We start from the raw sequence: 25399 nt of genomic DNA, 5'->3' as shown, positions 1-25399 counted from the left end.
AAACCTGTGAGACCCCTCCCCAAATTAACCCCTGGGGATCTGGGGGGGTCAAATACCTGTGAGACCCCTCCCCAAATTAACCCCGGGGGTCTGGGGGATCCCCAAAACCTCTGAGACCCCCCCCCCCAAATTAACCCCGGGGGTCTGGGGGGATCCCCAAAATAAATCCTGGGGGTCTGGGGGGGGTTAAAAACCTGTGAGACCCCTCCCCAAATTAATCCCGGGGGTCTTAGGGCTCAAAAACCTCTGAGACCCCTCCCCAAATTAAACCCTGGGGGTCTGGGGGGGTCAAACCTGCGGGGGGAGCAGCGGAGACCCCTCCCCAAATTAACCCCAGGAGTCTGGGGGGGTCAAATACCCGAGAGACCCCTCCCCAAATTAACCCCGGGGGGTCTGGAGGGTCCCCAAAATAAACCCCGGGGGTCTGGGGGATCCCCAAAACCGGTGAGACCCTTCCCCAAAATCAACCCCCCGGGGGTCTGGGGGTTCCGGGAACCCCCCGGAATTGTGGGGAGGGGTCTCTGAGGCGCCCCCTCCCCATAGATCCTGCACGGCTTCAAGGCGCAGGTGGGCGAGGAGAACTGGCAGCAATTCTCGGAGCAGTTCCCACCCCTGCTCAAGGAGCGGCTGGCGGCCTTCTACGGGGTCTAGGGGGGGAGACCCCTCCCCAAATTAACCCCCGGGGGGGCTGGGGGGGTCAAAAACCAGAGAGACCCCTCCCCAAATAAATCCCGGGGGTCTAGGGGGGTCCCCAAATAAATCCCTGGGGTCTAGGGAGTCTCCAAGATAAAACCCCCGGGGTCTAGGGGGGGAGACCCCTCCCCAGAATAAACCCCTGGGGTCTGGGGAGTCTCCAAAACAAACCCTGGGGGTCTGGGGGGGTCCTCAAAATGAACTCCGGGGGTTTGGAGGAGTCAAAAACCTGCGAGACCCCTCCCCAAATTAACCCCCGGGGGGTCTGGGGGGGGTCAAAAACCAGAGAGACCCCTCCCCAAATAAATCCCGGGGGTCTAGGGGTCCCCAAAATAAACCCCTGGGGGTCTGGGGGGGACAAAAACCTGTGAGACCCCTCCCCAAATTAAACCCCTGGGGGTCTGGGGGGGGTCCCCAAAATAAACCCCTGGGGCCTGGGGGGATCAAAAACCTGTGAGACCCCTCCCCAAATAAATCCCGGGGTCTAGGGAATCTCCAAGATAAAACCCCCGGGGTCTAGGGGGGGAGACCCCCTCCTCAAATTAACCCCCGGGGGCTCTGGGGAGGTCAAAAACCTGTGAGACCCCTCCCCAAATAAATCCCCGGGGTCTGGGGGGGTCCCCAAAACCTGCGGGGGGAGGGGAGGAGCCACCCCCAAAATAAACCCCGGGGGGGGAGGGGTGGAGACCCCTCCCAAAAATAAAACCCCCGGGGGGAGGGTCCCGGTCCTGGGGGGAGGGGTCCCGGTCCAGAGGGGGGGTCCCGATCCTGGGGGGAGGGGTCCCGGTACCGGAGGGGGGGCCTGGCACCCGGGGGGAGGGTCCCGGTCCTGGGGGAGGGGTCCCGGTACCGTGGGGGGGTCCCGGTCCTGGGGGAGGGGTCCCAAAACCGGGGAGGGGTCCCGGTCCCGGGGGGTGACCCGGGGGGGGGTCCCGGTCCCGGGGGGTGACCCGGGGGGGGGGGGTCCCGGTCCCGGGGGGGCCCCCCGAGAGCATCAGAGCCCCCCCGGGAGGGGGGAAGGAATAAAGGGGCGGGGTCTGGGGCTGTGGGGGAGGGGCGTGGAGGAGGAGGGTGGGGGAGGGGCCGTTCCCGTTTGTCTCCCCCGTGTTCCCCTCCCCCAGCCGCGGGCGGGGGGAGGGGCCCGAGCCGTTTCCGGTTCCGCTCGTCCCGTCCCCGGTTCCGTTCGTGTTTTTTTTTTACCGTTTCCAGGGCGGGGATCGGGGGGAGGGCGTGGCCGGGGGGAGGGGGCGGGGCAGCCGCTCTGTGTTGCGGCCGGGCGGCACAAGAAAGGCCGTTGTGCACCGTGCGCTGTGTCCGTGTCGTTTGTCACCGCCGGGGGGGGGGGGATGGGGGGGTGGGGGAGGGGTCCCGGGAGGGTCCCGGGGCCTCCATGGCAGCACGTGGTTTTGCTTCCGGCGCCGCTCGATGACGTCACGAGAAGCTCGCGTTGCCATTGGTGGGTTCGCGCGTCGCGCCGGAAGTGGCTGCGGCCGTGGCCGTGGCGACGGGACGCGGCGGGGCCGGCTCCCGGTACCGGAGTGGGGGGGAGGGGGGCGGTTCTGGGCCTGGCCCCGGTACCGGGGCGAGCCCTCCCCGAGCGCGGGGATCCGGGGGGTGGCGCTGAGCCCGTTCCCCCTCCCCGCAGCCATGGACGCGGCCCCCGCCGAGCCGGCGGCACCGGGAGCGGCATCGGGAGTGGCACCGGGAGCGGCACCGGGAGCAGCGGCGGGGCTGCTGGCGCTGCCCCCGGAGCTGCTGCTGCGGATCTGCGGGTTCCTGCGGGCCCGGGACGTGCGGCGGGTGCTGCCCCGGGTGTGCCGGGCCCTGCGGGAGCTCGCCCGGGATCCCGGCCTGTGGCGGCTGCGGCTGCAGCGCCGGGCCCGCGACCCCCTGCCCGCGCTGCCCGGTGAGGAGGGGGCTCGGGATGGGTCTGGGGGGGATTGGGGCTTCCCGCGACCCCCTGCCCGCGCTGCCCGGTGAGGAGGGGGCGAGGGGTGGGGCTGGGGGATCGGGATGGGGCTGGGGGCTCGGGATGGGGGGATCGGGACCTCCCGCCGCCCCCTGCCCGCGCTGCCCGGTGGGGCTGGGGGCTGTCAGCTGGGGCTGGGGGCTGCCGGGTGGGGTTGGGGGCTCCCAGGTGGGTCTGGGGGCTCGGGATGGGTCTGGGGGTTGCGGGATGAGGGGATTTGGACCCCCCGCGACCCCCTCCCCGCGCTGCCAGATGGGTCTGGGGGCTGCCGGGTGGGGGAGGGGGGCTCGGGTTGGGTCTGGGGGCTCGGGATGGGGGATGGGGGCTCGGGGTGGGTCTGGGAGCTGCCAGGTGGGGGATGGGGGCTGCCGGGTGGGGCTGGGGGCTACCGGGGGGTCCGGGGGCTGCCGGGTGGGGGATGGGGGCTCGGGGTGGGTCTGGGGGCGCCGCGGGGAGCTCGGGGTGGGGGAGGGGGGGGATTGGGACCACCCGCGACCCCCGCCCCGCTCGGGGAGCACCCCCGGGACCCCCCGGCTCCCCCCGCAAGGAGCCCAAGGTGACTTCGGGACGGGATCGGGGACCCCCCGAGGGGCACCCCGGACTTTGGGGACCCTCCTGGTCCCCCCCAAGTTTCCCCATCGCGTTGCATTCCCACCCGCCGTGCCTCAGTTTCCCCCCCGTGCTCCTCCGAGGGGTCTCCAGGACGGGGTCGGGGACCCTCGGCGCGGCCCCCCCGTGACCTTGGGGACCCCCCCATGATTTTGAGGACCCCCCCAAAGGGGTCACCCCAGATTTTGGGTCCCCCCCCAAACCTCCCCACCCGCCGTGCCTCAGTTTCCCCCCTCTGAGTGGTCTCCAGGATGGGGTCGGGACCCTCGGCGCGGCCCCCCCGTGATTTTGGGGACCCCCTGAGGGGTCACTCTGGACTTTGGGGACCCCTCAAAGGTCACCCCAGATTTTGGGGACCCTCCTGCTCCCCCCAAACCTCGCCATGGGGTTGGATTCCCCGTGCCTCAGTTTCCCCCGCGCTCCTCCGAGGGCTCTTTGGGACGGGGTCGGGGACCCTCGGCGCGGCCCCCCCGTGATTTTGGGGATCCTCTGAGGGGTCACCCTGGACTTTGGGGACCCCCCAGGGGTCACCCCAGATTTTGGGGACCCTCCTGCTCCCCCCCAAATTTCCCCATCGTGTTGCGTTCCCACTCGCGTGCCTCAGTTTCCCCCCCCGCTCCTCCGAGGGCTCTTCGGGACGGGGTCGGGGACCCTCGGCGCGGCCCCCCCGCGGTTTTGGGGACCCCCCCGTGATTTTGGGGACCCCCCCAGAGGCGGGGTTCGATTGGGCGGCCGCCTGCGAGGACCTTGAGGAGCACCTGGAGCGCTGGGGGGCCGGGGGGGCCCCCATGGAACATTTCTCGCTGGACGAGGGACACTTCGCCTCCGTCGATTCCGTCCTCCTGCTGCAGGTGGGACCCCCGGGGGGGGCGTGGGGAGACCCGGGGGGGTCTCCAGGAGTGTCCCCCCCCCCTCATTTGAGCCCCCTCCCCATTTCCAGGGGGGGTCTCTGTGCGTTTCTGGGGGTCGCGATCGCAACGTGAACCTTTGGGACCTGCGGGAGCTCGGCCGGGCCCCCCCCGGGAAGGTTCTGGTCAAGGCGCTGGGCTCGGGGCGCAGCGGCACCCACAAGGTGAGGGGTCCCTCACGACCCCCGCCCCAAAAACATCCTGGGGAGGGGTCCCGGGGGGTCCCGGGCTCGGGGCGCAGCGGCACCCACAAGGTGAGGGGTCCCACCCGACCCCCGCCCCAAAAACCCCCTGGGGAGGGGTCCCGGGGTGGTCCCAGGCTCTGGGTGTCCCCCCAGGGCTGGGCTCGGGGCGCAGCGGCACCCACAAGGTGGGCGACCCCTCCCCAAAACCCCCCCTGGGTGTCCTGGGGAGGGGTCCGGGGGGGGGGTCCCAGGGGGGATCCGGGCTCGGGGCGCAGCGGCACCCACAAGGTGAGGGGTCCCTCACGACCCCCGCCCCAAAAAACACCCCCTGGGAAATGGGGAGGGGTCCCGGGTGGGATCCGGGCTCCGGTGTCCCCCCAGGGCTGGGTTTGGTGTTTGGCACCCACAAGGTGGGGGATCCCACCCGACCCCCGCCCCAAAACCCCCCTGGGGAGGGCTCCCGGGCGGGATCTGGGCTCCGGTAGCGCCTCTGGGTGCCCTGGGGAGGGGTCCCGGGGGGGTCCTGGGGAGGGGTCCCGGAGGGGTCTCGGGTGGGATCCGGGCTCGGGTGTCCCCCCAGGGCTGGGTCAGTACCCACAGGAGTTCGGTACCCACAAGGTGGGGGATCCCACCCGACCCCCGCCCCAAAACCCCCCTGGGGAGGGGTCTCGGGTGGGATCCGGGCTCCGGTAGCGCCTCTGGGTGCCCTGGGGGGGGTCCCGGGGGGGTCCCGGGTGGGATCCGGGCTCCGGTAGCGCCTCTGGGTGCCCTGGGGAGGCGTCCCGGGGGGGTCTCGGGTGGGATCCGGGCTCCGGTAGTGCCTCTGGGTGCCCTGGGGAGGGGTCCCGGGGGGGTCTCGGGTGGGATCCGGGCTCCGGTGTCCCCCCAGGGCTGGGTCTGGTGTTTGGCCGCCCGCGACAGCCGCGTCTGCTCCGGCTCGTGGGACAGCACCGTGAAGCTCTGGGACCTGGCGGCCGAGGGGCAGCAGTTCGGGGAAATCAGGTACGACCCCCGGGGGGCTCGGGGGGGCCGGGGGGTCCCGCTGAGCACTGAGCCCCTCCCCCGGCTCCCCGCAGGGAGAAGGCGGCCGTGCTGTGCCTCTCGTACCGCCCCGACGTGCTCGTCACCGGCACCTACGACAAGACGGTGACCGCGTACGACCCGCGAGGTGCTCGGGGAGGGGGCTGGGGGGTCTGGGGGGGTTCGGTGAGGGGTCTGGGTGGAGTCAGGGAGGGGTCTGGGGGGTCCGGGGGCTCCGGGGGGGTTCGGGGAGGGGTCGGGGGGGGTCAGGGAGGGGTTCGGGGAGGGGGCTGGGGGGGGCTGGGGGGTTCGGGGAGGGGGCTGGGATCTCCGGGGGGGTTCGGGGAGGGGTCTGGGGGGTCCGGGGGTCTCCGGGGGCTGGGGCTGAGCCCTCCGCGGTGCCCGCAGCCGGCCAGGCGCAGGTGAGCTGTTACCGGCCCCACGGCAGCGCGGTGCTGTCGCTGGCGGCCGACGAGCGGCTGATCGTGTCCGGCAGCGAGGACCGGACCCTCGTGGTGTTCGATCGCCGCGCCGGGGCCGTCCTGCAGCGGCTGCAGGTGGGGGTCGCGCCCCAGATCCCCCCTCCGAGGGTCCCCCCCGTGCTCCCCTCGGTGCCGTTCCAGCTGTTTCCTCCGCAGCTGGACAATTACCTGCTGGCCATGTCCTACCGGGGGTCGCAGCTCTGGGCCGGCGACAACCAGGGTCGCGTTTACCTGTTCGGCAGCGGCGGCGGCGGCTTCCAGCCCGCCCGGGTATGGAGGGAGGGGGTCCTGGGGGGCTCCGGGAGGGTCCCGGGGGGTCCCGGGGGTCGCAGGGTCCCCAGCCCGGGGCTCATGGGGGGTTTATTCCCCTCCCGCCCGTTTTTCCCGCAGTATTTCGATGTGGGGCACCGGGAGGGTCCCGGGGGGCTGCGGGAGGGTCCCGGGGGTCGCAGGGTCCCCAGCCCGGGGCTCACGGGGGGTTTGTGTCCCCTCCCCGCTCCGTTTCCTGCAGTATTTCGATGTGGGGCACCGGCTGCAGATCACGGGGCTCTGGCACTCGCTGGGCTCGCTCTACACAACCTCCACTGACAGGACTCTGCGGGTGGGGGTCCCCGAGAGCCGGGGGTCCCGGTGGGCTGGGATGGGCCGGGGGGTCCCGGGGGGCTGGGATGGGATGGGATGGGGGGGTCCCGGGGGACTGGGCTGGGCTGGGGGTCCCGGGGGGCTGGGCTGGGGAGTCGTGGGGTGCTGGGTTGGGATGGGATGGGGGGTCCCGGGGGACTGGGATGGGCTGGGGGGTCCTGGGGAGCTGGGCTGGGGGGTCCCCGAGGGACTGGGATGGGCCGGGGGGGCCTGGGATGGGGGTCCCGGGGGGCTGGGCCGGGGGGTCCCGGGGGGCTGGGATGGGGGTCCCGGGGGGCTGGGCCGGGGGGTCCTGGGGGGCTGGAATGGGGGTCCCGGGGGGCTGGGCCGGGGGGTCCTGGGGAGCTGGGCTGGGGGGACCCCGAGGGGCTGGGCTGGGCCGGAGGGTCCCAGGGGGCTGGGATGGGCTGGGCTGGGGGATCCCGGGGGGCTGGGGGGTCCCGGGGGGCCGGGCTGGGCTGGGGGGTCCCGGGGGGTGCTGCTGACCCCCAGCTCCGCCCCCCCCGCAGATCCACGTCCCCACAGACCCCCCCCGCACCATCTGCTCCTGGACACACGACGATGTCCTCAACGGGGTGAGGGGCCCTGGGCAGCCCTCGGACACGCACGGAGCCCCCTCCCCACCCGGGACCCCCCCGAGCCCCCGCACGGAGCCCCCTCCCCACCCGGGACCCCCCCCGATCCCCCTGTGCCCCCACACGGAGCCCCCTCCCCACCCGGGATCCCCCCGAGCCCCCCGTGCCCCCCCCCGAGCCCCCACACGGAGCCCCCTCCCCACCCGGGACCCCCCCGTGCCCCCCGCACGGAGCCCGCTCCCCAGTCGGGTCCTCCTTGAGCCCCCCCTGACCCGCACATGGAGCCCCCTCCCCACCCGGGACCCCCCCGAGCCCCCCTGACCCCCAGCACGGAGCCCCCTCCCCACCCGGGACCCCCCCGAGCCCCCTCCCCACCCGAGCCCCCCCTGACCCCCCTGTGCCCCCCACACAGAGCCCCCTCCCCAGTCGGGTCCTCCTTGAGCTCCCCCTGACCCGCACATGGAGCCCCCTCCCCACCCGGGACCCCCCCCTAGCTCCCCTGTGCCCCCCCCCCCGAGCCCCCCTGACCCCCCCTGACCCCCCTGACCCCCCGAGCCCCCCCTGACCCCCCGTGCCCCCCCAGATCAGCGTGGACGGGGACGTGGTGGCCGCGGCCTCCGGGGGTCTCTCGGTGGAGGTTTGGAGGCTCCGGACCTGACGGGGGCCGGGGGGCCCCGAGCGACCCCCGCGGGGTCCCCCTGAGCCCCCCGAGCCGGGGGGGCCGGGCCCGGAGCCGGGCAGAGATCGGGGGGGGGCTGGGAATTAAAGGATTGGACTGGAGAGGAGTTTGTGTCCCCCCACTGCGGGATTGGGGGGAAATCGGAGGGATTTGGGGCAAATCGGGGGGGTTTGGGGTGAAACCGGGCGATTTTGGGGTAAAATCGGGCGGGTTTGGGGTGAAACCGGGCGATTTCGGGGTGAAGTTGGGAGGGTTTGGGGTGAAACCGGGCGATTTTGGGGTAAAATCGGGCGGGTTTGGGGTGAAACCGGGCGATTTCGGGGTGAAGTTGGGAGGGTTTGGGGTGAAACCGGGCGATTTTGGGGTGAAATCGGGCGATTTTGGGGCGCTGTGGCCGTTTCGTGGCTCCCTCGCTGCAAGCGGCGCCCTTTCGCGTCCGCCACATTTTTGTTCCTTCACGGACGCCGTCCCGCCGAGATGGCGGCGCGCAGCCGTACGGCGCAGGGGGGCGGGGCCCAAGATGGCGGCGCCCTGAGCGGCCGGGCCGAGCCATGGCGGCCCCGGGAGAGGCCCCGGGAGAGGCCCCGGGAGAGGCCCCGGGAGAGGCCCCGGGAGAGGCCCCGGGAGAGGCCCCGGGAGAGGCCCCGGGAGAGGCGCTCCGGGCCGTGCTGCGGCCCAGCGGGGCCCTCCCGGCCGAGGCTCTCCCGGTGCGCGGCTATGACTTCTCTGGCGGCGCGGACCACGCGGCGCTGCTCCGCTCCTTCCGCACCACCGGATTCCAGGCCACGAACTTCGCGCGGGCCGTGGCGGAGATCGAGCGCATGGTGCGGCCCGGGAGGGGGGAGGGGCTCACCAGAGGGTGAGGAGGGGTCACACCGGAGGAGGGGAGAGGGGCACACCGGGAGGGGTCACACCGGAGGAGGGGGGGGTCACACTGGGAGGGTGAGGAGGGCTCCGGGCCCGCTGTGACCCCCGCGGTGTCCCACCCGTATCCCCCCCTCTGATCCCCCGCTGTCCCCCCCGTGAACCCCCCTCTGTCCCCCCGTGTCCCCCCCGGTGTCCCCCATTGTCCCTGCTGTCTCCCGGTGTCCCCCTGGTGACCCCCCCCATAACCCCCCGGTGTCCCCCCGTCTCCCCCCCATGTCCCTCGCTGTCCCCCCCCTCATGTCCCCTCCATGTCCCCCCTGTGTCCCCTGCTGTCCCCGGTGTCCTCCTGTGACCCCCCCGTGTGACCCCCCGGTGTCCCCCCCATGTCCCCCCTGTGTCCCTCGGTGTTCCTCCCCCTCTGACCCCCTGCTGTCCCCTGGTGTCCCCTCTGTGACCCTTCCCATGACCCCCCTGTGTCCCCCCCTGTCCCCTCGTGTCCCCCCCTGTCCCTGTCTCAGATCTCGGCCAAGCTGGAGCCGCTGGGCTCGGAGCAGCGGCAGCGAGCGGCCATGGCCGGGCCCCGGCCCCCCTCGGGCTGCACCATCTTCCTGGGGTACACCTCCAACCTGGTCAGCTCCGGCGTCAGGGAGAGCATCCGATACCTCGTACAGCACAGCATGGTGACACTGGGGACATGGGGACACCCCGGGGACATGGGGACGCTGGGGACATGGGGACAGGGAGAGCATCCGATACCTCGTACAGCACAGCATGGTGTCACTGGGGACATGGGGACACACTGGGGACATGGGGACACTGGGGACACACTGGGGACATGGGGACACACTGGGGACACACTGGGGACATGGGGACACAGGGGACAGGGACAGAGACAGTGGGACAGAGATGGGGACAGGGGCCAGGAGATGGGCGACAGGGACAGAGGGACATGGACCCAGGGGACACCATGGTGTCCCCAGGTCCCTCGGGGTGTCCCCAGGGGTCCTCAGGGTCCCCGGGGTGTCCCCAGGGGTCCTTGGGGTGTCCCCGGGGTGTCCCCAGGGGTCCCTGTGGGGTTCCAGGGGTCCTTGGGGTGTCCCTGGGGTGTCCCCAGGGGTCCCCTTGGGGTTCCAGGGGGTGCAGGGTGTCCCCGGGGTGTCCCCAGGGGTCCTTGGGGTGTCCCCGGGGTGTCCCCAGGGGTCCCTGTGGGGTTCCAGGGGGTGCAGGCTGTCCCCGGGGTGTCCCTCAGGGTCCTTGGGGTGTCCCCGGGGTGTCCCATGGGGTCCTTGGGGTGTCCCCAGGGTGTCCCCAGGGGTCCCCGTGGGGTTCCAGGGGGTGCAGGGTGTCCCCGGGGTGTCCCTCAGGGTCCTTGGGGTGTCCCCAGGGTGTCCCCAGGGGTCCCTGTGGGGTTCCAGGGGTCCTTGGGGTGTCCCCGGGGTGTCCCCAGGGATCCCTGTGGGGTTCCAGGGGGTGCAGGCTGTCCCCGGGTTGTCCCCAGGGGTCCTTGGGGTGTCCCCGGGGTGTCCCTCAGGGTCCTTGGGGTGTCCCCGGGGTGTCCCTCAGGGTCCTTGGGGTGTCCCCGGGGTGTCCCCAGGGGTCCCCGTGGGGGTGCCGGGGGTCACCCGGGGCTGTCCCCGAGGTGCTGACCCCACCCTGGCCAGGTGGACGTGCTGGTGACCACGGCCGGGGGGGTGGAGGAGGATCTCATCAAGTGCCTGGCGCCCACCTACATCGGGGACTTCCAGCTGCGGGGCCGGGAGCTGCGCCAGAACGGCATCAACAGGTGGGGGTCACCTCAGTGTCACCTCAGTGTCACCTGGGGTCACTTCAGAGTCATCTGGGGTCACATTGGGGTCACCTGTGGGGCCGGGAGCTGCGCCAGAACGGCATCAACAGGTGGGGGTCACCTCAATGTCACCTGGGGGTCACCTCGGGTCACCTGGGGTCACCTCAGAGTCACCTGGGGTCACATTGGGGTCACCTGGGGTCACCTCAAAGTCACTTGGGGTCACATTGGGGTCACCTCACGTCACCTGGGGTCACCTCAGGTCACCTGGGGTCACCTGCGGGGCCGGGAGCTGCGCCAGAACGGCATCAACAGGTGGGGGTCACCTCAGTGTCACCTGGGGTCACATTGGGGTCACCTCGGGTCACCTGGGGTCACCTCAATGTCACCTGGGGTCACATTGGGGTCACCTGGGGTCACCTCAGAGTCCCCTGGGGTCATCTGGGGTTACCTGGGGGTCACCTCGGGGCCACCTTGGGGTCCCTCAGGGTCCCCTTTGGGTTGCCTTGGGGCCACCTCGGGGTCACCTCAGGGTCACTTTGGGACCATCTCGGGGTCACTTCGGGGCCACTTTTGGGGCCGCCTCAGGGTCACTTTGGGGTCACCTCGGGGTCATCTCGGGGTCACTTCTGGGGTCACCTCGGGGTCACCTCGGGGTCACTTTGGGGTCCCCCAGGATCGGGAACCTGCTGGTGCCCAATGACAACTACTGCAAGTTCGAGGATTGGCTGATGCCCATCCTGGAGCGGATGGTGGACGAGCAGGACACGCAGGTCAGGGGGGACCCCAACCTGGGACCCCTCAGTGCTCAGAGGGGGCCTCAGGGGGTCCCTGCACACCTGGGGTAGGGTTTGGGGGTCCCTGAACATCTGGGGTTGAGGTCAGGGGGTCCCTAGATATCTGGGGTGGGGATTTGGGGGTCCCTGCACACCTGGGGCAGGATTTTGGGGGTCTCTGGATATCTGGGGCAGGGTTTTGGGGGTCTCTGGACACCTGGGCGAGGGTTTGGGGATCCCTGCACACCTGGGGCAGGGTTTTGGGGGTCCCTGCACACCTGGGGCAGGGTTTTAGGGGTCCCTGGATATCTGGGGTGGGGATTTGGGGGCCCCTGCACACCTGGGAGTGGAGATTTGGGGGTCCCTGGATATCTGGGGTGGGATTTCGGGGGTCCCTGGACACCTGGGGCAGGGGTTTGGGGGTCCCTGGACACCTGGGGCAGGGGTTTGGGGGTCTCTGCACACCTGGGTGAGGGTTTGGGGGTCCCTGGGTATCTGGGGTGAGGTTTTGGGGGTTCCTGAGACGGCTCCCCGCAGGGCGTGCGGTGGACGCCGTCCCGGATGATCGCCCGGCTGGGCAAGGAGATCAACAACCCCGAGTCCATCTGTTACTGGGCCCAGAAGGTACCAGGGGGACATGGGGGGGACACCGGGGACACCAGGAGACACCGGGGGGACACTGGGGGGACACTGGGGGGACACCGGGGGGACACGGGTGGGACACTGGGGGACACCAGGGGCATACCGGGGGACACCGGGGGGGACATGGGGGGACACCAGGGGACACTGGGGAACAGCGGGGGACACCAGGGGACAGCGGGGGAACATGGGGGGACACTGGGGGGACACTGGAGGACACCAAGGGACACTGGGGGGAAACTGGGGGGTGTCACCGGGGGTGGCAGTAGCTGTCACCATGTCCCCCCCGTGCAGAACAAGATCCCGGTGCTGAGCCCGGCGCTCACCGACGGCTCCCTGGGGGACATGATCTTCTTCCACTCCTACAAACGCCCGGGGCTCGTGCTGGACATCGTGGAGGGTGAGAGTCCCTGGGGCGCCCCACGGGGGTTTGGGGGTGCCCCAGGGGGATTTAGAGGTGCCTCAGGGAGGTTTGGGGGGGATCCCACAGAGGTTTTGGGGTGCCCCAGAGGGGTTTGGGGGTGCCCCAGGGGGATTTAGAGGTGCCCTGCGGGGTTTGGGGGTGTCCCACAGAAGTTTGGAGGTGCCTCAGGGGGGTTTGGGGGTGTCCCACAGAGGTTTGGGGGTGCCCCACGAGGGCTTGGGGGTGCCCCATGGAGCTTTGGGGGTGCCCTATGGAGGTCTGGGGGTGCCCCACAGAGGTTTTGGGGTGCCCCAGGGGGGTCTGGGTGTGCTCCAGAGAGGTTTTGGGGTGCCCTACGGAGGTCTGGGGATGCCCCACAGAGGTTTTGGAGTGCCCCAGGGGGGTCTGGGTGTGCTCCAGAGAGGTTTTGGGGTGCCCTAGGGGGCTTTGGGGGTGTCCTAGGGGGGTTTGGGGGAGCCCCACGGAGGTTTGGGGGAGCCCCACAGATGTTTGGGGGTGCCCCAGAGAGGTTTGTGGGTGCCCCAGGGGTTTTGGGGGCACCCCAGGGGATTTGGGGTTCCCCAGGTGGGTTTTGGGGTGCCCTGACCCCCCTGTGCCCGCAGACCTGCGCCTCATCAACACCCAGGCCATCTTCGCACACAGGACCGGGATGATCATCCTGGGCGGGGGCCTGGTCAAGCACCACATCGCCAACGCCAACCTGATGGTGAGAGACCCCCGGGGCGGGCAGGGGTCCCGGGGAGGGCGGGGGGTCCTGGGGGTCCCGGGGAGGGCGGGGGACTCAGCCCGGTGTCTCCCCTGGCAGCGCAACGGCGCCGATTTCTCCGTCTATGTCAACACGGCGCAGGAGTTCGATGGCTCTGACTCGGGCGCGCGGCCGGACGAGGCCGTGTCCTGGGGCAAGATCCGCGTGGATGCCACCCCCGTCAAGGTGGGGGTCCCGGGGGGCTGAGGGGGGATTTGGGGAGCCCGGGCTGGGGGGTTCTGACCCCTCTGGTCTGTGCCAGGTGTACGCCGACGCCTCGCTCGTGTTCCCGCTGCTCGTGGCAGAGACGTTCGCACGGAGCGCCGACGCCTTCCCGGTGCCCGCGGGGACCCCCGAGGCCTGAGGGACCCCCAGTGCCCATGGGGACCCCCGAGGCCTGCAGGGACCCTCGAGGCCTGCATAGACCCCCAAGGCCTGAGGGACCCCCGAGGCCTGCAGGACCCCTGAGGCCTGAGGGACCCCCAGTGCCCATGGGGACCCCCGAGGCCTGAGAGACCCCCGAGACCTGAGGGACCCCCAGTGCCCATGGGGACCCCCGAGGCCTGCAGAGACCCCCGAGGCCCGCATAGACCCCCAAGGCCTGAGGGACCCCTAATGCCCACGGAGACCTCTGGTGCCTTTGGGGACCCCAAGGCCTGAGGGACCCCCGGTGCCTGTGGGGACCCCGGTGCCTGTGGGGACCCCCAGTGTCCATGGGCACCCCTGATGCCCGCATGGACCCCCAAGGCCTGAGGGACCCCTGGTGTCCATGGGGACCCCCAGTGCCTGCAGGGACCCCTGAGGCCTGTGGGGACCCCCAAGGCCTGAGGGACCCCCAAGGCCTGAGGGACCCCCAGTGCCTGTGGGGACCCCCGATGCCCGCATGGACCCCCGAGGCCTGAGTGACACCCGGTTCCCACAGCGACCCCCAAGGCCTGAAGGACCCCCAGTCTCAGCTCTGGGTGTCTGAGCCCCTCGCAGCTCCCACAGCATGGGGGGCACTGTGGCGAGTCCCTTTGGGGGGCCCTCAGGGGTTCCCCCACACCTGCACCCCCCTGTCCGCGTGTCCCCCCTCCCGCGGCGCTCGCGTTTATTTATTCTGGCCCCCAATAAAGCACGGCAGGGTCTCCTCAGGGGGGTTTATTCCTCGTGTGTCCCCTCGGGTGTCAGGGTCCCCCTCGGGCTGGAAGGTGTCCCCACGTGTCCCCTCAGGTGTCGGGGTCCCCCTCGGGCTGGAAGGTGTCCTTGTGTGTCCCCTCAGGTGTTGGGGTCCCCCTCGGGCTGGAAGGTGTCCCCACGTGTCACCTTCAGGTGTCAGGGTCCCCCTCGGGCTGGAAGGTGTCCTTGTGTGTCCCCTCAGGTGTCGGGGTCCCCCTCGGGTTGGAAGGTGTCCCCACGTGTCCCCTCAGGTGTTGGGGTCCCCCTCGGGCTGGAAGGTGTCCCCATGTGTCACCTTCAGGTGTCGGGGTCCCCCTCGGGCTGGAAGGTGTCCTCGCGCCACAGCGTCACCTGGCCCTGGGTGGCCACCAGCAGGCAGGGCAGGCGCGGGTGGAAGGCCAGCGACTGCACCACGCCCTGGCCCACGGGCAAGCTGAGCGCCAGTGAGCCCTGCGGGGACAGCGGCACTCAGGGAGGGCTGGGGGTGTCCCCAAACCCCCCCCCCGCCCCAGGGACCCCTCCTCACCTCCAGCAGGTCCCAGAAGTAGACGTGGCCGTCCTCGGAGGCACAGCCCACGTGCGTGTCCTGCTCGTTCAGGACGCAGTCCAGCCTGTAGGTCGTGCTGCGGTGACCCGTGTACCTGGGGAGGGGATGTGGGGTGAGCCGGGGGTCCCCCAAAGCCCCCCCGGGGGTCCCCCAAAGCCCCTCGGGGGGTGCAGGGACTCGGGGTGCCGTACTCGCCCAGCAGCTCCCCGGTGTCCTTGTCCAGCAGGCGCAGCGTGGAGTCCAGGCTGGCGGCCAGCACGCACTGCCCGTCCTTGCTGAAGCACACGCTGGTGATGGGGCCTGGGGGCACACGAGGAGTTTGGGGGGGTCCCACGGAGCCCCCCCAGCTTTGGGGGCCCCCAAAGGTCTCTCCCACAGGCCCCACTCACTGCCGATGTAGTCGGAGCAGAGCTGCCCCATGCGGAGGTCGTAGCGCCGGACCCGCCCGTCCACGGAGCTGCGGGGAGGGGGGAGGTTTAGGGGGTCCCCAATGCCGGGGGTGCCCCGGTGCCGGGAGGGGCTCGTCCCTCACCCCGTCAGGATCTCATGGCCCGAGAGTTTCACGCTGGAGATTCCGTCCTTGGCCTCGTCCAGCACCTGGATGGGGTCGGGGCGGCGGGAGCGGCAGTCCCAGCACCGCACCGTGGAGTCAATGGAGCCTGGGGGGAAAAGGGGGTTCAGGGGGAACAAAAAGGGGGAGCAGGGTGGGAAAAGGGGCCGCGGGGATGTCCCAGGGCTCGCAGGGTGCCCCCCAAACCACTCCCTCACCAGACACGATGACAGTGGCTTCCTCGTTGAACTGGACGCAGTTGACTTTCTGTGGGAGAAGCAGGGACTCAGAGTCCCGAGCCGCGCTCAGGATCCCAAATCCCCCTCCCCAAATCCCACCCCCAGACCCTCCTCACCCCGGCGTGTCCCCGGTACTTTCGGACCACCTGCCCCGTGGTCACGTCCCAGAGCGCCACGGCCTTGTCGGCGCTGCCGGAGCAGATCTGGCTGTTGTCGAAGGATCTGGGGGGGCACGGGGGGGTCCCGTGAGCGCGGAGAGGTTTCCCCGCGGTGGGGAGGGGTCCCCGCAGCCCCTCCTTACCCGGCGGCGTCCAGCACCTCGTAGCCGTGGCCCTGGTAGGCGCGCAGGGCTGTGCCCTTGTGCGGGTTCCAGAGCTTCAGGGTCTTGTCACTGCCGCACGTCAGGCAGTAATTCCCGTCCGCTGCGGGGGGCGAATGGATGTGATCACCGGGACCCCCGCACCGGGACCCCCGCACCGGGACCCCCGCCCCAGAACACGGGGTGATCCCCAGGACCCCTGCCCCAGAACACGGGGCGATCCCCGGGATCCCCGCCCCAGAACACGGGGTGATCACCAGGACCCCCGCCCAGGACAGGGAGTGATCACCGGGACCCCTGCCCAGGACAGGGGGTGATCACCGGGACCCCCACATCGGAACAGGGGGTGATCCCCGGGACCCCCACACCAGGACAGGGGGTGATCCCCGGGATCCCCGCCCGGGACCCCCGCACCCGAACACGGGGTGATCCACGGGACCCCCGCCCGGGAACACGGGGTGATCCCCGGGATCCCCGCCCCAGAACACGGGGTGATCACCAGGACCCCCGCCCAGGACAGGGGGTGATCACTGGGACCCCCGCCCCAGAACACGGGGTGATCACCAGGACCCCCGCCCGGGACAGGGGGTGATCACCGGGACCCCCGCCCAGGACAGGGGGTGATCACCGGGACCCCCGCCCAGGACAGGGGGTGATCACCGGGACCCCCACACCAGGACAGGGGGTGATCCCCGGGATCCCCGCCCGGGACCCCCGCACCCGAACACGGGGTGATCCACGGGACCCCCGCCCGGGACACGGGGTGATCCCCGGGACCCCCGCCCGGGACAGGGGGTGATCACCGGGACCCCCGCCCAGGACAGGGGGTGATCACCGGGACCCCCGCCCAGGACACGGGGTGATCCCCGGGACCCCCGCACCGGGACAGGGGGTGATCCCCGGGACCCCCACATCGGAACACGGGGTGATCCCCGGAATCCCCGCCCGGGACCCCCGCACCGGGACACGGGGTGATCCCCGGGACCCCCACATCGGAACACGGGGTGATCCCCGGGACCCCCGCCCGGAACAGGGGGAGATCCCCGGTACCTCCGCCCCAGAACACGGGGTGATCCCCGGGACCCCCTCCCGGTTCCCACCCTCCATCCCCAGCTCCTGCTCTCCTCCCCCGTCCCCCGTTTCCCCCCGTTCCCTCCCGGTATCCCCGGTATCCCGACGTCGTGCGCGGTCTCACCGTTGAAGCGGGCAGCCCTCACCGCTCCCTGGCCGCACTGCAGGGTCTGCACCCGCTGCCGGGGCAGCTCGGGCCGGGCTGGCCGCGGCCTCGGGAACGCCATGGTGGCACCGGGGATGGCACCGGGGGCGGCACCGGGGGCCGGGCCCCTTCCGGCGGCGGCGGAAGAGGCGGCGGTGGCGGCGGGGCCATGGCGGACCCACGGAGACCCGGCAAAGTGGCGAGGTGGGACCGTGGGCAGCGAGACCCGGCAGAAGCGGGGGGAGATCTGGGGCACCCGCGGAGGGTCCCGCTGCCCCGTCCCCCTGACGGAGCCCCCTCACCCCCGCCAGGTACAAACCCCCGGCCACCGAGACCAACCCGGCGCTGGAAGACCCGACCCCGGACTACATGAACCTGCTGGGGATGGTGTTCAGCATGTGCGGGCTGATGCTCAAGGTGCGGCACGGCGGGCACCGGGGGTTCTGAGGGGAATTCGGGGGAGGGAGGATCGCGGTGAGCCTTTGGTGGGGTTCAGCGCCAGCCCCGGGGGATCTCCGGAGGGTCTCCAGGGCATCTCGGGGGTCTCAGGCCCCGTCCCCTCGGGGGTCTCACGGGGCTGTCCCCCAGCTCAAGTGGTGCGCCTGGATCGCCGTTTATTGCTCCTTCATCAGCTTCGCCAACTCGCGCAGCTCCGAGGACACCAAACAAATGATGAGCAGCTTCATGTGAGTGCCGGGGGGTCCTGGGGGGGTCCCGGGCCGCGTTCGGGGGGTCTCTGACACCTCTGTGTACCCCTCCCAGGCTCTCCATCTCGGCCGTGGTCATGTCCTACCTGCAGAACCCCCAGCCCATGTCCCCGCCGTGGTGATGGGGGTCCCCGCGGGGACAATAAAAAGGGGTCTTGGAACCGCTGTGCTTCGTCTGAACCTGAACGGGGGCCGGTGGAGCCCCCCGGGAGAGGGGGGAACGGGGAGGGGGAGTCCCGGGGGGCTCCAGGGGAAGCCGGGGGGTCAGGGGGGCTCTGAAGGGGTTTGGGGGACTCTGAGGGGACTTGGGGGTGCCGAGGGGGCTCTGAGGAGACTCTGAGGGGAGTTGAAGGGTCTAAGGGGGCTCTGAGGGGAGTCGGAAGTGCCGAGGGAGCTCTGAGGGGACTCGGGGGTCTCTGAGGGAGTTGGAAATGCCGCTGCAGCTCTGAGGGGACTCGGGGGGCTCTGAGGGAGCTGAAAGTGCCGCGGGGGTTCTGAGGGGACTTAGAGGGGTCTTTGAGGGGACTCGGGGGGCTCTGAGGGGACTCGAGGGGCCCTGAGGGGGCTTTGAGGGGACTCGGGGGGCTCTGAGGGGACTTAGAGGGGTCTTTGAGGGGACTCGGGTGGGATATGAGAGGACTTGGAGAGTCTGAGGGGGCTCTGAGGGGAGTTGGAAGTGCCAAGGGGGCTCTGAGGGGATTCGGGGGGCTCTGAGGGGACTCGGGGGGCTCTGAGGGAGCTGAAAGTGCCGAGGGGGCTCTGAGGGGACTCGGGGGACCCTGAGGGGACTCGGGGGGCTCAGAGAGGGCTCTGAGTGGAGTTGGAAGTGCCGAGAGGGCTCTGAGGGGACTCGGGGGGCCCTGAGGGGGCTCTGAGGAGACCCTGAGGGAGCTGAAAGTGCCAAGGGGGCTCTGAGGGGACTTAGAGGGGTCTTTGAGGGGACTCGGGGCGGCTCTGAGAGGACTCGGAGAGTCTGAGGGGGCTCTGAGTGGATTCGGGGGGCCCTGAGGGGGCTCTGAGGGAGCTGAAAGTGCCTCGGGGGCTTTGAGGGGACTCGGGGGGGTCTGACAGGACTTAGAGGGTCTGAGGTGGTTCTGAGGGGAGTTGGAAATGCCGAGAGGGCTCTGAGGGGACTCGGGGGACTCTGAGGGAACTGTGAGAGAGCTGTGAGGGAGGCTCGTCATGGGCGGGGCCTCGGGAGCCGCCACCGCTCATTGACCACTGCTCGTTTCCCGCCGTTGCTAATGCCCTCCCAGAGAGCTGTCAATCACAGCCGTTCCTCCTTCTCATTGGCTTCTGCCTGTTGTCATTCCTGCTTCACGCCCCGCCCTATGGGGGGGTAGCATCAGCGAATCAGAGCGCGAGGCCTTTTCCCGGCCGCCCATTGGCTGCCGCGAGCGCGTTTGGAGGGGCGGGCGAGCCCGCGTGTCATGTGAGGGCGCGGTCACGTGACGGCGGGTGTCATGGCGGCGGCCGGGGCGGCGGCGCTGCCGCTGCTGCTGCTCCTGCTCGGGACGGCCGCGGGCTGCGGGTACCAGGTGGGGCCGGGATTGCCCGGGGACACCGGGGAGACCTCGGGAAAGGGGAACTGGGAGCACTGGGATGGGCTGGGCGCGCGGAGAGAACGGGAACCGTGGCCTTACAACCGCTTCTGGAGCCCAACGGCCCCGCGGGGCGGTGTGGGGGGTCACGTGGATGGGGGGTCCCGGTGTGGGGAGGATTCCGGGGGTGTGGGGGTCCCGAGGGGGGTCCCGGTGAGGGGGTCCCGGGGGTGTGTGGGAGTCCCCGGGATGGGGAGTCCCGGGGTGAGGGGGGTCCCGGGGATGTGTGGGGAGGGTCTTGGGGGTGGGGGGGTCCCAAGGGTGTGGGGGGTCCCGGGGGAGGGTTCCTGGTGTGAGCAGGTCTCAGGGCTGGGGGGTCCTGGGGGGGTCCCGGTGTGAGGGGGTCCTGGGGATGGAGGGGGGGTCCCGGGGGGGGTCCCCGGGATGGAGGGTCCCGGGGATGGAGGGGGGGTCCCGGGGGGTTCCTGGTGTGAGGGGGTCCCGGGGATGGAGGGTCCCGGTGTTGGGTGGTCCCGGAGATGGAGGGGGGGTCCCGGGGGGTTCCCGGTGTGAGGGGGTCCCGGGGATGGAGGGTCCCGGGGGGGGATCCCGGGGTTGTGGGGGGTTTCCGGTGTGAGGGGGTCCCGGGGATGGAGGGGGGGTCCCGGGGGGGGTTCCCGGTGTGAGGGGGTCCCGCGGATGGAGGGTCCCGGGGATGGAGGGTCCCGGGGGTGTGTGGGGTCCCGGGGGGTTCCCGGTGTGGGGGGGTCCCGCGGATGCCCGGTCCCAGCCCCCCGCACCCGCAGTCGTGCCCCCCGACGCGGCCGGACATGCTGAACGTGCACCTGGTGCCGCACTCGCACGACGACGTGGGCTGGCTGAAGACGGTGGATCAGTATTACTATGGGGGTACGGAACGGGGGCACGGGGGGCTCTCAGGGGAGGGGGGTCTCACCTGGTGGGGGACACCTGAGGGGGGTCTCACCTGGGGGGGGACACCTGAGGGGGGTCTCATCTGAGGGAGAAACACCTGAGGGAGGGGACACCTGGAGATGGGGATGGTTTCACCTGAGGGGGGGGTGACACCTGAGAGTGAGGGGTGGTCTCACCTGGGGGGGGACACCTGGGGGTGGTCTCACCTGAGGGAGGGACACCTGAGGGTGGTTTCACCTGAGGGTAGGGTGGTCTCACTTGAGGCTGGTCTGACCTGAGGGAGGGACACCTGAGGATGGTCTCACCTGAGAGAGGGGATATCTGGGGATGAGGGGTGGTCTCACCTGAGGGTGGGGGGGTGGTCTCACCTGAGGGTGGGGGGTGGTCTCACCTGAGCCTGCTCTCACCTGTAGTGGGGATGGAGGTGACACAGCAGCGCCCCTGCAGCCTCCCCTTGTCACCCTGGCTTTGTCACCCGCGTGTCCCCGCTGTCCCCTGGTGTCCCCACCCCCCGAGGTGCCACCGTGTCCCCAATCCCGGCTGTCTGGGGGTGACCCGGTGTCCCCGGTGTCCCCAACCCCTGTCTGGGAGTGACTCGGTGTCCCCGGTGTCCCCAATCCCTGTCTGGGGGTGACCCGGTGTCCCCAATCCCTGTTTGAGGGTGACCCGGTGTTCCCAACCCCTGTCTGGGGGTGACCCGGTGTCCCCAGTGTCCCCAATCCCGGCTGTCTGGGGGTGACCCGGTGTCCCCAATCCCTGTCTGGGGGTGACCCGGTGTCCCCGGTGTCCCTGTCTGGGGGTGACCCAGTGTCCCCGGTGTCCCCAATCCCGGCTGTCTGGGGGTGACCCGGTGTCACCGGTGTCCCTGTTTGGGGGTGACCCGGTGTCCCCAGTCCCTGTCTGGGGGTGACCCGGTGTCCCCGGTGTCCCCAATCCTGGCTGGCTGGGGGGTGACCCAGTGTCCCCGGTGTCCCCAGTCCCGGCTGTCAGGGGGTGACCTGGTGTCCCCAATCCCGGCTGTCGTTCCGATTGGGAACAGCTAGAAAGAACGACACTGACTCTCAAGGGAGTCACAACACGAGAATTCTTTAGTTTATTGCTTCAGCCTGTCTTATAGACAGATACGTGGAAAGGTACAGAAAAGAAACTCTTATTGGTTGACAAAGTACTACATTACCATCATTGGTCAGGGGCACTCTGCCCCCCTGACTGTCTCCTGCAAGGAGAAACAAGAAGCTGCAAAACAACACTTGCAAGGCTGTTTAGTGTCCCTGAGAATTGTTTTAATTCCTTCTCATATTTTTCCCAGGATACTTTCTCAGGCAGCCTGAGAGGCTATGGGCCTGCAGTCTCTGCAGCTCTCTGCAGCCTGTTCTAAAGCTAGCATCTATATCCCGGCTGTCTGGGGGTGACCCGGTGTCCCCAATCCCTGTTTGGGGGTGACCCGGTGTTCCCAACCCCTGTCTGGGGGTGACCCGGCGTCCCCGGTGTCCCCAATCCCGGCTGTCTGGGGGTGACCTGGTGTCCCCAATCCCTGTTTGGGGGTGACCCCAGTGTCCCCAATCCCTGTCTGGGTGTGACCTGGTGTCCCCAATCCCGGCTGTCTGGGGGTGACCCGGTGTCCCCGGTGTCCCTGTCTGGGGGTGACCCGGTGTCCCCAATCCCGGCTGTCTGGGGGTGACCCGGTGTCCCCGGTGTCCCTGTTTGGGGGTGATCCGGTGTCCCCAGTCCCTGTCTGGGGGTGACCCGGTGTCCCCAATCCCGGCTGTCTGGGGGTGACCCGGTGTCCCCGGTGTCCCTGTCTGGGGGTGACCCGGTGTCCCGGTGTCCCCGCAGTGCGGAACCAGGACCAGCACGCGGGGGTGCAGTACATCCTGGACTCGGTGGTGGCCCAGCTGGCCGCTGTCCCCTCGCGCCGCTTCGTCTACGCCGAGGTGGCGTTCCTGGCACGCTGGTGGCAGCAGCAGGACGCGGCCACGCGCAGCCTGGTCACCGAGCTGGTGCAGGAGGGTACGGGGCACTGGGGGCACTGGGAGGGACTGGAGGGACATTGGGGGGGACTGGGAGGGACTTGGAGGGACATTTGTGGCACTGGGGGGTGCTGGGAGGGACATTTGGGGCACTGGGAGGGACTGGAGGGAACTGGGAGGGACATTGGGGGCACTGGGAGGGCACTGGGAGGGACATTGGGGGCACTGGGAGGGACATTGGGGGCACTGGGAGGGACATTTGGGGCACTGGGAGGGACTGGGGAGCACTGGGAGGGACATTTGGGGCACTGGGAGGGACATTTCGAGCACTGGGAGGGACTGGAGGGAACTGGGAGGGACATTGGGGGTGCTGGGAGGGACTGGGAGGGACATTTGGGGCACTGGGAGGGACATTTCGGGCACTGGGAGGGACTGGAGGGAACTGGGAGGGACATTTGGGGCACTGGGAGGGACATTTGGGGCACTGGGAGGGACATTTGGGGCACTGGGAGGGACATTGGGGGGGACTGGGGTGGACATTGGGGGCACTGGGAGGGACTGGAGGGAACTGGGAGGGACATTTGGGGCACTAGGAGGGACATTGGGGGTGCTGGGAGGGACATTTGGGGCACTGGGGGGCACTGGGAGGGACATTTGGGGCACTGGGAGGGACTGGGAGGGACATTGGGGGCGCTGGGAGGGACATTGGGGGCGCTGGGAGGGACATTGGGGGCACTGGGAGGGACTGGGAGGGACATTTCGGGCACTGGGAGGGACATTGGGGTCACTGGGAGGGACTGGAGGGACATTGGGGGCACTGAATGGGATATTTGGGACACTGAGGGGCACTAAGTGGGACATTGAGGGTACTGGGAGGGACTGGGGGGCACTGGGAGGGACTAAACGGGACACTGGGGGCACTGGGAGGTACCGGGGGGCACTGAAAGGGGCACTGGGAGTTACTGGGGGACACTAAAAGGCACACTGGGAGCACTGGGGGCACTAAAAAAGCATACTGGGAGCATTGGGAGTTACTGGGGGCACGGTAAGGGACACTGGGAGCACTGGGAGGATCTGGGGGACACCAGGAGTTACTGGGGGGCACTGTGAAAGGATACTGGGAGCACTGGGAGTTACTGGGGGGCACTGGGAGTTACTGGGGACACCATAAGGGGACACTGGGAGTTACTGGGGACACTAAAAGGGACACTGGGAGTTACTGGGAGTTACTGGGGACACTAAAAGGGGCACTGGGAGTTACTGGGATGGACTGGGGGACACTATAAAGGGACACTGGGAGTTACTGGGGGGCACTGGGAGTTACTGGGGGACACTAAAAGGGGCACTGGGAATTACTGGGGGGCACTGGGAGTTACTGGGGACACCATAAGGGGACACTGGGAGTTACTGGGGACACTGGGATGGGGTTCCGTGGTCTCTGTGACCGTGACAGCCTCACCCAGCGGCACAGGCTGTGTGTGGGGGTGACCCCGGGGTGTCCCCTGAGGGGTTTTGGGGTGACTCCGGGGTGTCCCCTGAGTGTTTTTGGGGTGACCCTGGGGTGTCCCCTGAGGGGTTTTGGGGTGACCCCGGGGTGACCCTGAGTGTTTTTGGGGTGACCCTGGGGTGTCCCCTGAGTGTTTTTGGGGTGCTGTGCCCCCCAGGATGGCTGGAGCTGGTCGGGGGGGGCTGGTGGGGGTGACCCTGAGTGTTTTTGGGGTGACCCCGGGGTGACCCTGAGTGTTTTTGGGGTGCTGTGCCCCCCAGGACGGCTGGAGCTGGTCGGGGGGGGCTGGTGCATGAACGACGAGGCCGCGGCGCATTACGGGGGGGTCCTGGAGCAGCTGGGCCTGGGCCGGCGCTTCCTGCGCCGCCTCTTCGGCCGCTGCGGCACTCCCCGCGTGGCCTGGCAGATCGACCCCTTCGGGCACTCCCGGGAGATGGCCGCCACCTTCGCACAGGTGGGGGACCCCGAAATCCCCGCCCTGCTGTCCTTGGGTCACCCTCGGGGTCACCAAGTGTTCCCTGGGTCACCCTCGGGGTCACCAGGTGTTTCCTGGGTCATCCTCGGGATCACCGAACCTTCCCTGGATCACCTTTGGGGTCACCAAACCTTCCCTGGGTCATCCTTGGGGTCACCAAACCTTCCCTGGATCACCTTTGGGGTCACCAAGTGTCCCCTAGGTCATCCTTGGGGTCACCGAACCTTCCCTGGGTCACCCTCGGTGTCACCAAACCTTCCCTGGGTCACCTTTGGGGTCACCAAACCTTCCCTGGGTCATCCTTGGGGTCCCCAGACCTTCCCTGGGTCACTCTCAGGGTCACCAAACCTTCCCTGGGTCATCCTCGGGGTCCTGAAATCTTCCCTGGGTCACCTTTGGGGTGACCAGGTGTTCCCCAGGTCATCCTCGGGGTCACCAAACCTTCCCCAAATCCCCAAACCTTCCCTGAGTCACTCTTGGGGTCCCCAGAGCTTCCCTGGGTCATCCTCGGGGTCACCAAACCTTCCTTGGGTCACCTTTGGGGTCCCCAAACCTTCTCCAGGTCACCTTCAGGGTCACCAAACCTTCCCTGGGTCACCCTCGGGGTCACCAAACCTTCCCTGGGTCACCTTTGGGGTCACCAAACCTTCCCTGGGTCATCCTTGGGGTCCCCAGACCTTCCCTGGGTCACTCTCAGGGTCACCAAACCTTCCCTGGGTCATGCTCGGGGTCCTGAAACCTTCCCTGGGTCACCTTTGGGGTGACCAGGTGTTCCCCAGGTCATCCTTGGGGTCACCAAACCTTCCCCAAATCCCCAAACCTTCCCTGAGTCACTCTTGGGGTCCCCAGAGCTTCCCTGGGTCATCCTCGGGGTCACCAAACCTTCCTTGGGTCACCTTTGGGGTCCCCAAACCTTCCCCAGGTCACCTTCAGGGTCACCAAACCTTCCCTGGGTCACCCTCGGGGTCACCAAACCTTCCCTGGGTCACCTTTGGGGTCACCAAACCTTCCTTGGGGTCACCAAACCTTCCCTGGGTCACCCTCAGGGTCCCCAAAACCTTTCCTTGTACCCCAAAACCTTCCCCGGGTCACCTTCGGGGTCCCCAAACCTTCCCTGGGTCATCTTTGGGGTCACCAAGAGTCCCCTGGGTCACCCTTGGGGTCCCCAAACCTTTCCCTGCACCCCAAAACCTTCCCTGGCACTCCCAACCCTCTCAGCACCCCCAAACTCCCCTTTG

At 69.4% G+C, this 25399-nt stretch overlaps 6 protein-coding genes across 17 annotated transcripts in view; 5 read left to right on the top strand and 1 right to left on the bottom strand.

The window, feature by feature from the left end:
* Positions 1–773, top strand: part of TNPO2 (transportin 2) — a 33024-nt gene extending 32251 nt beyond the window's left edge. The window contains exon 24 of the mRNA XM_086871298.1: positions 544–773. Coding sequence (XP_086727424.1) covers positions 544–651 — 108 coding nt within the window. The 3' untranslated portion in view covers positions 652–773. The remainder of the gene's footprint in view (positions 1–543) is intronic.
* A 1330-nt stretch (positions 774–2103) lies between these two features.
* Positions 2104–7868, top strand: FBXW9 (F-box and WD repeat domain containing 9). Its single transcript, XM_086871463.1, has 11 exons — positions 2104–2149; positions 2339–2599; positions 3983–4122; positions 4212–4343; positions 5254–5366; positions 5441–5532; positions 5793–5941; positions 6023–6136; positions 6378–6467; positions 7018–7083; positions 7667–7868. Exons 1-11 carry the CDS (start codon positions 2119–2121, stop codon positions 7739–7741), a joined length of 1263 nt encoding a protein of 420 aa, XP_086727589.1. The 5' UTR covers positions 2104–2118; the 3' UTR covers positions 7742–7868.
* Positions 7869–8250: 382 nt separating this feature from the next.
* On the top strand, positions 8251–14132 carry DHPS (deoxyhypusine synthase). Of its 2 annotated transcripts, XM_086871480.1 has the most exons (10): positions 8251–8367; positions 8416–8586; positions 9148–9309; positions 10291–10412; positions 11092–11188; positions 11729–11815; positions 12125–12230; positions 12857–12960; positions 13060–13185; positions 13262–14132. In XM_086871480.1, exons 1-10 carry the CDS (start codon positions 8314–8316, stop codon positions 13361–13363), a joined length of 1131 nt encoding a protein of 376 aa, XP_086727606.1. In that variant the 5' UTR covers positions 8251–8313; the 3' UTR covers positions 13364–14132. The 2 variants fall into 2 exon arrangements, with proteins under 2 accessions (XP_086727606.1, XP_086727607.1); XM_086871481.1 differs by having other exon boundaries at positions 8258–8586.
* On the bottom strand, positions 14125–17158 carry WDR83 (WD repeat domain 83). Its single transcript, XM_086871482.1, has 9 exons — positions 17008–17158; positions 15795–15915; positions 15610–15715; positions 15473–15521; positions 15237–15363; positions 15094–15161; positions 14896–15004; positions 14684–14798; positions 14125–14607 (listed from the first exon to the last, which is right to left on the bottom strand). The coding sequence occupies exons 1-9, from the start codon at positions 17108–17110 to the stop codon at positions 14455–14457; spliced, it is 951 nt and encodes a 316-aa protein (XP_086727608.1). The 5' UTR covers positions 17111–17158; the 3' UTR covers positions 14125–14454.
* On the top strand, positions 17155–17896 carry WDR83OS (WD repeat domain 83 opposite strand). Its single transcript, XM_086871483.1, has 4 exons — positions 17155–17232; positions 17340–17445; positions 17617–17714; positions 17791–17896. The coding sequence occupies exons 1-4, from the start codon at positions 17198–17200 to the stop codon at positions 17855–17857; spliced, it is 306 nt and encodes a 101-aa protein (XP_086727609.1). The 5' UTR covers positions 17155–17197; the 3' UTR covers positions 17858–17896.
* A 1078-nt stretch (positions 17897–18974) lies between these two features.
* The window catches only part of MAN2B1 (mannosidase alpha class 2B member 1), a 20550-nt gene continuing 14125 nt past the window's right edge, over positions 18975–25399 (top strand). For 4 of the 11 annotated variants that reach the window (XM_086871477.1, XM_086871473.1, XM_086871469.1 and 1 more), the window contains exons 1-4: positions 19091–19273; positions 20083–20185; positions 22046–22219; positions 23947–24140. In XM_086871477.1, the coding sequence (XP_086727603.1) occupies positions 19199–19273; positions 20083–20185; positions 22046–22219; positions 23947–24140 (546 nt within the window). In that variant the 5' untranslated portion in view covers positions 19091–19198. Of the gene's footprint in view, positions 19274–20082; positions 20186–22045; positions 22220–23946; positions 24141–25399 lie in introns of all 11 variants that reach the window. The other 7 variants (XM_086871476.1, XM_086871472.1, XM_086871467.1 and 4 more) reach the window with 6 other exon arrangements.

Source organism: Cyanistes caeruleus, chromosome 35 (assembly GCF_971803275.1).
Source record: "Cyanistes caeruleus chromosome 35, bCyaCae1.hap1.1, whole genome shotgun sequence".
NCBI lineage: Eukaryota > Metazoa > Chordata > Aves > Passeriformes > Paridae > Cyanistes > Cyanistes caeruleus.
Note: the sequence above shows the minus strand (reverse complement) of the source record. Positions and strands in the feature narration are given on the sequence as shown.

Coding starts and splice junctions, on each gene's coding strand:
- FBXW9 (XM_086871463.1), top strand. CDS start 2,119: ATGACGTCACGAGAAGCTCGCGTTGCCATTG. Junction 6,468..7,017: donor CCACTGACAGGACTCTGCGG/GTGGGGGTCCCC, acceptor CCCCCCCCGCAG/ATCCACGTCCCCACAGACCC. Junction 7,084..7,666: donor ACGACGATGTCCTCAACGGG/GTGAGGGGCCCT, acceptor GTGCCCCCCCAG/ATCAGCGTGGACGGGGACGT.
- DHPS (XM_086871481.1), top strand. CDS start 8,314: ATGGCGGCCCCGGGAGAGGCCCCGGGAGAGGCCCCGGGAGAGGCCCCG. Junction 10,413..11,091: donor CGCCAGAACGGCATCAACAG/GTGGGGGTCACC, acceptor GGGGTCCCCCAG/GATCGGGAACCTGCTGGTGC. Junction 12,231..12,856: donor CGTGCTGGACATCGTGGAGG/GTGAGAGTCCCT, acceptor CTGTGCCCGCAG/ACCTGCGCCTCATCAACACC.
- WDR83 (XM_086871482.1), bottom strand. CDS start 17,110: ATGGCGTTCCCGAGGCCGCGGCCAGCCCGGCCCGAGCTGCCCCGGCAG. Junction 15,522..15,609: donor AGTACCGGGGACACGCCGGG/GTGAGGAGGGTC, acceptor CTTCTCCCACAG/AAAGTCAACTGCGTCCAGTT. Junction 15,162..15,236: donor GGCCATGAGATCCTGACGGG/GTGAGGGACGAG, acceptor CCCTCCCCGCAG/CTCCGTGGACGGGCGGGTCC.
- WDR83OS (XM_086871483.1), top strand. CDS start 17,198: ATGGCGGACCCACGGAGACCCGGCAAAGTGGCGAG. Junction 17,233..17,339: donor AGACCCGGCAAAGTGGCGAG/GTGGGACCGTGG, acceptor CACCCCCGCCAG/GTACAAACCCCCGGCCACCG. Junction 17,446..17,616: donor TGTGCGGGCTGATGCTCAAG/GTGCGGCACGGC, acceptor GCTGTCCCCCAG/CTCAAGTGGTGCGCCTGGAT.